General features: G+C 33.6%; 2 protein-coding genes across 5 annotated transcripts; one reads left to right on the forward strand and one right to left on the reverse strand.

Annotated features, from left to right (window-relative positions):
• The first annotated feature begins 333 nt into the window (after nucleotides 1-333).
• FLA1 (FASCICLIN-like arabinogalactan 1) lies at nucleotides 334-1,940 on the forward strand. The gene has a single exon (XM_068639000.2). It carries the CDS (start codon nucleotides 444-446, stop codon nucleotides 1,704-1,706), a length of 1,263 nt encoding a protein of 420 aa, XP_068495101.1. The 5' UTR covers nucleotides 334-443; the 3' UTR covers nucleotides 1,707-1,940.
• A 4,044-nt stretch (nucleotides 1,941-5,984) lies between these two features.
• Nucleotides 5,985-9,995, reverse strand: LOC137831360 (nudix hydrolase 2). Of its 4 annotated transcripts, none has more exons than XM_068639004.2 (9): nucleotides 9,788-9,995; nucleotides 8,756-8,952; nucleotides 8,211-8,276; nucleotides 7,767-7,904; nucleotides 7,557-7,634; nucleotides 7,418-7,468; nucleotides 7,280-7,314; nucleotides 6,854-6,962; nucleotides 5,985-6,424 (listed from the first exon to the last, which is right to left on the reverse strand). In XM_068639004.2, exons 2-9 carry the CDS (start codon nucleotides 8,942-8,944, stop codon nucleotides 6,230-6,232), a joined length of 861 nt encoding a protein of 286 aa, XP_068495105.1. In that variant the 5' UTR covers nucleotides 8,945-8,952; nucleotides 9,788-9,995; the 3' UTR covers nucleotides 5,985-6,229. The 4 variants fall into 4 exon arrangements, with proteins under 4 accessions (XP_068495105.1, XP_068495104.1, XP_068495103.1 ...); XM_068639003.1 differs by lacking the exon at nucleotides 9,788-9,995 and adding an exon at nucleotides 9,622-9,741 and having other exon boundaries at nucleotides 8,756-8,947; XM_068639002.1 differs by lacking the exon at nucleotides 9,788-9,995 and adding an exon at nucleotides 9,622-9,741.
• Between the last annotated feature and the right edge of the window lie 1,306 nt (nucleotides 9,996-11,301).

An 11,301-nucleotide genomic window follows, 5' to 3' on the forward strand; every position in this document is an offset into this window, starting at 1 on the left:
AGAAAACGTGTAAAATAGATCATTTCCTATCTTTTCTCTTCCAAAATAGATCATTTCCTATCTTTTCTCTTGAACAAAATCAGAACCATTGATTACGTTGTCCCTTCTTCATTTGTATGGTAAATTAGTCAATCCAAGGGATTAGATCTTATAGTGTTTTGAGTGGAGATAAAATTAGCTTCAGAGAATCTATTATTCATTTTTTAAAACAACCATTTATATTTCTACAAAAAAAATTGGTAAAATTAGACAGAGTTTGTTACTACTGTTTGTGAAAGAATGGCAGAAACCGTAATAATCTGAAACTCGATGCCCTATTCTCTCCACTATTCTTATTAGTACCTCTGTGTCTCTGTCTCTCTCCTTCTCTCTGCTTCACTCTCCACTCTTCACTCCACTCTGTTTATCTGACGCCGCCAGATCTCAGATTCTCACACTTCACAATGCACCATCACCTCCGTCCGGCAATGATGCCGGTGCTCGCGGCGGCGGTCCTCCTCCTCGCAACCCTCTCCCAAGCGCACAACATCACGCGCATCCTCGCGCAGCACCCGGAGTTCTCCACCTTCAACCACTACCTCACCCTCACGCATCTCGCCCCCGAAATCAACGGAAGAACCACCATCACCGTCTGTGCCGTCGACAACGCCGCCATGGACGAACTCCTCTCCAAGCACCCTTCCATCTACACCATCAAAAACATCCTCTCCCTCCATGTCCTCCTCGACTACTTCGGTGCCAAGAAGCTCCACCAGATCACAAACGGCACAGCCCTCGCCGCCACCATGTACCAGGCCACCGGCACTGCCCCGGGCTCCGCTGGCTTCGTCAACATCACCGACCTCCACGGTGGTAAGGTCGGATTCGGCGCCGAAAACAACGATGGAACCCTGACCTCCACCTTCGTGAAATCCGTGGAAGAAATGCCTTACAACATCTCCGTAATCCAGATCAGCAAAATTCTCCCCTCGGCTGCAGCGGAAGCCCCTGCACCGGCACCCACGCAGCAAAACCTCACCAGCATTATGTCCAAACACGGTTGCAAAGTCTTCGCCGACACTCTTTCTTCCTTTGGCGACGCGCTTACCACCTTCAACGACAACCTCGGTGGTGGATTAACCGTTTTCTGCCCCCTCGACGACGCCTTCAAAGCTTTCCTTCCCAAATTCAAAAACCTAACAGCTTCTGGCAAACTCGCGCTTCTCGAATTCCATGGCGTGCCGGTGTACCAATCCCTTGCCACCCTAAAATCAAACAATGGACTTCAGAACACCTTGGCCACCGACGGAGCTAACAAATTCGACTTCACAGTGCAAAACGACGGTGAAGATGTCACTCTCAATACGAGGCTCACCACGGCGAAGATCACCGACACCATAATCGATCAACAGCCTCTCGCGGTTTTCGCTATCAATAAGGTCCTTCTCCCTAAGGAGTTGTTCAAGGGTCAGGCACTGGCTCCGGCTCCCGCGCCGGAGCCTTCTGCCGCTGACGCTCCTGCGCCGGCGAAGGGGAAGAAGAAGAAGAAAAAGGCTGCTGACGCACCTGCTGCGGATTCGAATTCCGACGCGCCGGCGGACTCCCCCGGGGACGCCGCCGATGACACCGCTGACGATAGTAACGGCGCCGTTATACCTGAAGGCAGAAGCTTTGGTAATGTTGTTATTGCCTTGGGTTTGGTTTTTGGGTTACCGTTAGTGCTGTGATGTGACCCTGTTGTTTTAAAAAAAGAGGGCTTTTAGGGTTTTTTTTCTTCTCTTTTGTTTTTGAAGGTAGGAATTAAGGGGATTCGAAGTGATTCTCCTTTTTTTCTCTCTTTTTTGTGTGTGTTTTAATATTTTTATTTGATTATTATTATTATTATTATTATTATTATTATTGTATTTGATAATGTTGTAATTTTGGTGGTGAGAGAATGGAAATTGATACCTTGTTCTGAATGTTATAATGTAACATTTGTTTAATTTTGTCCAATGAATGATGAAGGTGTTCAATGTTTATCATTATAGATTTGGATGATAATGTAGATTGTTTCTGATAAATCAGTGTTTGAACTTTTAACTTCCGTTTCTTCAACTAAGTTTGTGTTTTTCTTAATGTAAGTTTCTTCTATTGATTTAGTTTTTTAATGTGTAAATAGTTTGACTTAAATTATATTTTTTAAAAAACTAATTTGTTACCGTTGAGGGCTTGTAGTTTTTTGTTTAATAAGATTTGATGAAATCAATGTGATTGAGTGAAGCAAAGAGTTAAACCGACACCAAACGTTGTATAGATTTTTAATACCAAACGTTGTAGAGCTGAAGTTTTGTTGTTATGTATGCAATGTTGTGGAAATCCTTTGGCCATGCAAGCTTTTTTGTCTTTATTGTGTTTGGTTGTAGCAGTGGCTTGTGGTTATTGTGTTTCAAATTTAAACTTTCGTCAAATTTAAATTGCTTGTAAGAATAACTCTTTCAAATTTAAACTTTCAAAAAGCACTTATTATTTTACACATAATCTATATGAACTTCTTATATGAAAAAGTTTCTCTCTGCACCCACTTATATGAGTTTGGTATTATTTTTTCATGATTTCAAATGAAAACCTATTCCTAATTGATGGAATTATTACAAAATTATATGTTATATGTTTCATAAGATCATGTGAGTTTAATTCTAACATTTATCATTGTGGCATGTAACTTTACTTAAATTAATATTGTTTTTACTGATTTCTTTTAATGTATTGATATTGGATTTGGGGTGTCTCAATTGTTAATAAATTGTATTGTTTATATTTTGGAAAGTTTGTATTTGAAACTTTAAAGTTAATTTTATTTTGTTATGTATTTAACATTGAGTGGACCTTAATTATTTTTTATCAATTATCTCTATGATTTGATTTGCTTTATGTAAATAATAAAGGAGTGAGTATCGACCGTGATTATATTAAATTTAATTTTGAATTATCTAGTTCAACAATTTGATAATATTAATATCTTCTTTAATTATAATAATTAAATAGGAAAAACTTTAGTTACTAATTAAATACCAATTTAAAAATTATTTAATAATAATAGAAATTATTTTAAAAATCAAAATTATTTTAATCTCTAAAATATCTATAATTTAGTTACTATAACAACTAATTATTTTTTTTCTAAAAATTAATTTTTATTTTATGATTTTAGTTGTGTGTATATATTAATTTATATTTTATGAAATTTCAGTTTATTGCATTATATATTGATCTCCATTATATATTTAATTAATTGTGGTTAAATTTATGTCTTTTCTCATTTCGTGTTACTTAAAATTTATTGTGAATATTGAGACCATTGAAGATCTATGTAAAACTCTTACATCCTTATCAAGTTATAAGGATGGTAATTTATTGGTTTAGGGTTAATAAATGATATTTAATAAAAAAATGACCATTTTTTTTGATATAGTAAAGATGAAAAGTGATTTTGAAGAAGAGAGAGAAAGAAGAGTTGAATTGTGTGAAGAAGTGGTCCTTTCCAAACGTTATTAATTGCATTCGGTGGCCTAGCTCCGGACAATCATGCTCTTCTTTCTCCCACCAACTAAACCACATCTTTTCCACAAATTTACAAAAACCTCTAATTCTCATTCAAATTTATAAAAAATATCCAATTTTAAAATTTGAATATAAACTATTTAAAAACACCACTTCAAAATAGATAAATAATATAATTTAATTTTTGATTTTTTTTAAATTATACAATAAAAACTAATTTTAGAAAAAAAATAATTATTATAATAACTAAATTAGACATTAATTTTAGAAAAAAAAAATTATTATAATAATTAAATTAGACACTATTTTATAAATTAAAAAAATTAACTTTTAAATTAGTTTTTATTATTATTATTATAATAGTGTTTATTTCATCTAAAATCATGCTTCATAGTAGAATTTCATATAGTTTTTGTTCATTTTTTACACGCTAACGTCTTCGATTTAAAAGAAAAATTAAATCATTTTTACTAACACGGTTTTTTCTTTTTAAATATTTTAAGGATTCATGATTTAATGCACAAGTTTCAGCAAGACTTTAGAAGGTAGGAGTTTTTCAATGTTGTTTAATTTTCAAGTTTTAAAAGTAATTTTTTTATGTTTAGTCGTGATTTTTAATTTACAAGTTTTAAAAGTAATTTTTGATGTTTAGTTGTGTTTTTTTTTTTTAATGGGTGTAATATTTTGAATTTTTTTATAAAATAATTGAATATAATGTTGTAATTTCTTTTATATAATTTAGTTAATTTAATTAATTAATCAAATACAATTTAAAAATAAAATAACAGCATTAAAATATATGTTTTTATTATAATAAAATAATTTTAATATTAGAGAAACAAATATTATAAAAATTATTTATGTTTATATGGAAAAAAAATCGATTATAATCTTTGTTATAGACAGTAGAAACAGAATGTAACTCTATTGATCCATTTTTTATGAATAGAAAAAATACTTTGTATTCCTGACTGTGTTTAAAGATTTTGACTTGTGAGGAAACATTGAACTTCATTAAAGATTCAAAGTATTTATGGTAATCTATCCCAATCAACCACATTTGTAACAATAATTCTAAGTATTTATCTTGAAAAAACATAACTAATTTGGAGCTGCAACAAAAAGTTGAATATTACAGCACAAATTTATATGAATTGACATGTATGATATTATTGCAGATGATATCCAATTGAAAGTGACGACTACTTCTTCTCCTAGACTTGAGCATGATAAACAAATGAACACCAACCAAATTCAGAAGAGAAAAATAAAGGAGGAAAAAAGCATCATGAGTGGCACCAGAACTTGCAGAAGCATTAAAGCAGAGCGTTGGCCTTCACCATAGGGCACAGGAGTGTAGGGATTTGGAGGAGCAAAATTATAAGGAGGTGCAGGAGTGCAGCACTCAACACCTGCAGGAGGAGAAGGAGGAGGAGGAGGGCAGTTGCTAGGGTTTTTCTCTTTTAGGGGAGGAGGTGCTCCATATATAGAGTAACCATAAGGTGGTGGTGGAGCACATGAAGGTGGTGGTGGTGGTGTTGGTGGTGGTGGAGGCTCTTGTTGACAAGGGTATTCACATTTGGAGCAAGTGAGACATGGTGTTGGGGTATTCACATTTGGAGTGACATCATCCCCTGAAGCTTTGAAGGCATAATTGGATAGATGTAAGCAAAGGGTAATAAGAACTACAAGAAACTTTGTTGAAAACATTTGGTTTTCCATTTGAGTAAGTGCTGGGAAAGGTTTAGAAGAAAATGAGTTTTTTCTTGATCCATTTTTGTAGATACCAAGTTCAGATATACATGAGGTGTGTAACAAGGTTCTAGATTTGTCACCCTTTTGCATATCAGATATAATGGCACATGGCAGAACATTTGTCATTATGATATTGAAGTAGTAAACAAATTGCAATAAGCTTCCATGACTCTCAATGCAGACAAATTGTTAAACTGTTCACATTTGTCATTTTTTTTTATTTCTTTTCCTTTTCAGAGTTCTTAAAACTCATCTTCCAATGCAGTAACTCTATGGTAAACAATGGAGTTTCATAGCACATGTGATAACAGATAGATGAGTTTCAAATTTTATATTTCTTTGACTGTTATGAAAATTTGAAATAATAAAGATATAAATTTTTTAAAATGTTTGTTTTGAAAAAAAAAATGTAACAATGGAGTCATGTTTTGTTTGATGGATTTTTTTACGTATTAAAAGTACAAAAATATTCACAATTTTTTATTTCCAAACAAGATAACAAATTCAGATTGCAAAATTCTCGAGTTCTGATTTTCTACTGGTATGAGTGAAATCAATTAACCAACCAAAACCCTAAATCAATTACTTGAATTAAATCACAAATATAAGAGAATTTAATTTAATTTAATTTGGTTTATTTTGAAAATACTTCTATGCCTTATGACCACTCAATTTTCTAACAGGAAATTATAAAAAAAGGACAACAGTTTAATAATCATCAACCAAGAACAACAGAGACTCTTCATTTAAGCATAAGATGAAAGACTAATCCATAATAGATGACACATACAACTTCAAACAACTAATCATCAATGGTTAAAATACCATTAATCTTGATAATTAAAATTTAATTTAATAATTAGAAAATGCTGATGCAGGAATTCCAACATTTTATACAAGAAAGAAATATCAAAATCAACTTTCATGGATGACAAAGGTTGATTTGGAAAACTTAAGAAGTCTTGTCGAGGTCATGGCTGTTCAAATACAGACAATTCAACTCCTCCACGAAATATGATGAGACAGGCCTTGGAGAGAATCCATCATACACATTTTCCATCTTTGCCAAGCATAATTCTATCATGTACTTGAAGGGTTCGTGCATCTGATTGAAAGGTTGGTCAGCAAATTCCTCGAACGGCATCCACTTTGTCAGAAAATTCAAACCACAGCAAAGAAAATTTTAGCATCAGCAACACAGATTCAAATATGGTCACAATAGCACTAGGGTGATGAGGTAAACATGCAATACCAATGAATTATATGTCAATGGTGTGGAAAGTTAGTGTTGTAGAACACCAAAATAGACTGCGTACTTACAGAAACTACAACATTCATTGGAACCAATGGAGTATGTTCATAAATGAATGTTTGAACATGTTTATTATGTAGATAATGGTCATATAATGTGTCACACTAATCAAGTGAAGTGGTTGTTCACAAGTTTTTTTGTCCTAAACATGTGTTTTCTGTTAATATTTTGGCAGTGCTTGTAGAATTGGAGTTTTGAGGTGTTTACAGTAGGAAATGCAGAAGAGAAAAAAAAACATGATTTGGCACAGTCAAATAAAAATACCTGAGCTGCCTCAATTTCCAGATCTTGCTTTTTGATGTCGGAAGAAAGAGGACGCAGCATGCAAACAAAAGATAGATCTGATTTTCCAAAGAATGAATTGTGTGTGTGTCTGAAAATCATAAACATGCGAATGTCAAAAGAAAAATTATAAAGGAAGAAAGAGAGTCAGGTGAAGAGATGTTGGAAAATTTCAATTTCTTTTATTATGACTTAAGTTTGTTAGGATGTTAGATTCCAAATCCAACTTAATGATTAGAACAGAAACAGAAAACAAGTGTCCTTAGTGTTTCCCATCAACTTAAATGCAATATAACTCAGTAAATTCTTTATGGTAGGGGATTTCTTTTCCAAATCCATGGATCTATATGAAATATCTCCTGAAAAAGTATTAACAAGACTTTTCTTCACAAATTAGAAAATTCATACCTGAATGCTAGTACTTCCACAAATTCTGTATCAATCTGAACAAGAGTAAAACAGACCAAAATTATAGACATGACTAAAATGCAATAATACTAACATTCTACAACATATATAGGAATTCAATTTTGTACTGATACTTACTCCTGTCTCTTCTTTCACTTCTCTAATAGCTGCTTCAAAAATCTCCTCACCCTGCAGGTACCAATCCAAGTTTCAATTTGCTAACAAAATAAAATTATTCTGAAGAATAGATGGATTTTGTCTTAAAAAGTGTGCATACTGCATCAACCACTCCAGTGGGTATTTTCCAAACACCAATCCCATGGAATCCACCTCTTTTTTCCTGGACCACAAGCACCTACAAGCCCACCACACCCAAAACAAAGGTAACAAACAAAGAAAAAGGAATAGAATGCTGGCATGAAACAAGGTTGATTATTTGTAACAAAAAAGTTGATCTACATAATCATTCTTTGATCTCGTTTCAGACCTCTTTCTTATCATTCAAGACAATAGCGCCAACTCCTACACAATGGGAAGCATTTGGAGGTATTGTGCAGCCAGTTTTGGGAATCCAGTAAACTAGCATTAGATAGTTTGGTTCTGCATGGTGGTACCAAAAACCCTCCTGCCAGTAGCATAACACAAAGCACATTTATATTAGATCTTACTCTAGTAGCTACCCCAAATGACAAAATTTGACACAAGATGCTTTGAATTAGAATTGGGCTAAATAAGGCTAACACACCCGATGCATTGCAGATAAGAGAATAGAGAATATTAGATCAAAGGTAAAATTTTGTTATGAAGGGTTTGTCCTATTTTACATTATAATAAATAAAAAAATCTTAGTATTGAACCTGAGATGTTGTATGCATGATGGGGAATCAAAAGTAGTTTACAACAAAACCTTAAGAAAATAGGGGGAAATTACCTTAACAGCAGTTTCGACAAGATTAACAAGCTCAATAGGTAACTTGATCCAAACACCATCTTTTCCCTGAAATGCATACCAAACTTAAATAAAGGCCAACTACAGGTCAGAGGTTTACATTTTTATGACTGAATAAATTTTAGGTAAGAAAATTACAATGTGCATGAAAAGTATGTTTTTTTTGTCTTTTTTTGGATAAAAGCATTCATCCAAAGAGAAGATTCATCTTGAGTTGAAGCGTGTGTTTGCACATTAATCAGCTCACTTCATATTGTATTATTTAATGGTTGGTTTTAAGGTGTATGGTCAACAGAATCCCTTAGAAGAACTACATTGGCTTCAAATTTTGACTCGTGTAAAGAGGTGCTCTCTAGGCAAACATATGATATCAGTCAACCCTGTCAACTAAACTATCTATTGCACCTAAAGAAAGAAAGTGGCCAACTATTACAAGTGGAAATAGGCATCACAAAGTGGATAAACCTTTTCAGATGAGAGCTTAATGCAAGAAAGTACCATTTTAGGCTTTAGATGATAATCTTCACCTGTTTTTTCCAATGTAAAAGTGAAGATCTAAGCAAAGTAGCAAAAACTTCAGAGTCCATAGCCTCCTTTAAGTCCACAATGACTCCTCCATGTGCATCATTGGTGGCTCGGAGAATTTTAACACATTCAAATCCATTCTCACACAGTCGATCCCCTAATAGTGGCGCTGGACTGGCTGAGACTGACATGGACTAAACTGCACAATAAATGAAAAAATGATAAAAGTCCAAAAGGAAGTTCTAATAAAATAAAAAATTTGAGAAGTTGAACACTAATACCACATCTAGATTCTAGAAATAGCTGCAGAATTGTTGAATCACAAGCCTATACATTGTCTAAAATTCACAAACTTGCACAACTGTACAGGTGGCTCCACCTATGCTTAATAGGAAAACTTTTGGTGGAGATTTCCTATAGAGTGGCAAGATTGTGAATCCATGAATCATACAATGAAAAATAGACTCACTCTTTATCCAAACCACTGAAACAATTTCAAGCTGCATCTTTTGTTTTGACAGTTCTAGATAACAAACAAACTATATTCAAATCAGTGCTTAAAATTGGATTCAAGGTAGTTTAACTGGGTCTGCTAATTCTAAAAATCCATCACCGAATTTGCACACTTCATGTGACAACATACCATTTTAAAATCTTTTTATATCAGTTTACTCTAGAAGTACTCACTAAGATAAAACAAAAGAAAAGGCAGATTCTAGAAAACTCTACTGTCTCAACTAAATCATATTCAATCTGAGACACACAGCACCAAAGCCAAGATGGCATGGCACAGACAAGTTCCACAGATAACTAGAATCAGCTAGCACACAGCAGTGTGACCAAGAAAAACCACACCAAAGAAGATTACCTTGAGAACAAACTCAAAAAAGAGATTGAGATTAACTGAAAACTTGAAGATTCAAAGGCTAAAAGGAGACCACAGCCACAGGGAACATACACAAAGAGAGAGCACTAGCTAGTGGAACTTGGAGAGTTACAAGTAATGAGGTTGCAATTTATAGAAGCTGGCTTACTCTGAGTTTCATAAGTGCGTAGTGACGTGTACTGCACCCCTTAGTGAACCAAGGCTTTGCCATGTCTTCAATTCATTAGTAGCCGCCCGCACTATAAACTTGGTAACTGGTCAGAGTATTAGCTGATTGGGTAGTCTTCAGCAACTCCTTGCATCAGTATGAACAAGGTTATCTCTTAGCCACATGATTTTGAAATCCCTCTATACACACACACACATATATATGTATATATATATATATATTTCAAACAAGTCCGTGTTCGTAGTTCAAACCTTAGAAGACCATTGACCCTTTGTGAACTATTTCACGACTTTACCCTTTTCTTAGGCACATGATTTTGAAAATGCTATCCCTCTGTATGTACACTTTTTTTTAGCAAGATTGTTTTCAAAGTTCAAACCTTAGAAGACTCATTGACCCTTTGTGGTCTCATTCATGAATCATGAGGCTGTTTTGTCCTCAAAATACTGTTCCTGCTCTTATTTATATGCACAAGAACAAACACACCAGGTCAAGGTGGAAGATTAACAAGCATATTATAAAATACATATACTAAAATGAATCAAGCATTAAATTAACCACCGAAGCATCTGTAGGTGTGGTGAACACTTTTTGGGACCCAGCACTTGTCCCATAATTTTCATATATAAAACTGAAGTTACTCTTGTTTTTCAGAGATGCAAATTTATTATCAGTAAAACCGTTAAAGTTTCTATGAATTAGCTGAATAAACCAGATAAAATTAGTTAAAATTTAGGTTTACATTATACATTAATTTGAGTGTCTGTCATTTGTACCACGTTTTATTACATATACACACAGAAAAACTTTAGTTTTTCATAAATGCATGATACTAGAAGTAGCAATACCACGAAATTCAAGATCACTCTTAAAAAGTTGAAAGCCAACATGGTGGCTCCTTGAACAGAAGACGGTGGTGACAGTGACACCAACCATGTCAATTGAATGTAATCCTCAATTTCTACATAATGGGTAGTATGGCACCACTAAGTCAAGAGATGGTAAGACACCACCACCTCCTCATAGTCAAGAAAAGGAGAGATGATGAACCACCACCAAGTCTAAGGCATCATAACTCCAGACCTCTTTCATATTCAACCAGATAAAACCTAATTATGGAATAGGTATTTGATAGGACTTTTTTACCAATTACGGTAATTAATTCGTAAAATTGCATCTATTTAGTAAAATATCATATTTTATAAAAGACTGAATGAAAAATTAGAAGTTAAAACTACCATCAATATCAACATAAAAATAGCCATATCAACATAAAAATAGCCATGTTTGGATTTTGTTCAATCAAAGTGTTCTTAGAAAAGACTAGAATGATATTACAAGATTATGTTGTATTGAGATATGAACTTTAAGCCTAATTCAATCTTATGAAATCAGTTTATTAAGATATGAACTTTAAGCCTAATTCAGTCTCATTAAATCAGTTTATAAGAGAGGTTTATACTCACTATATATTATGAAATATATTATGAAAT

Source organism: Phaseolus vulgaris, chromosome 6 (assembly GCF_051622355.1).
Source record: "Phaseolus vulgaris cultivar YP4 chromosome 6, ASM5162235v1, whole genome shotgun sequence".
NCBI classification, from domain to species: domain Eukaryota; kingdom Viridiplantae; phylum Streptophyta; class Magnoliopsida; order Fabales; family Fabaceae; genus Phaseolus; species Phaseolus vulgaris.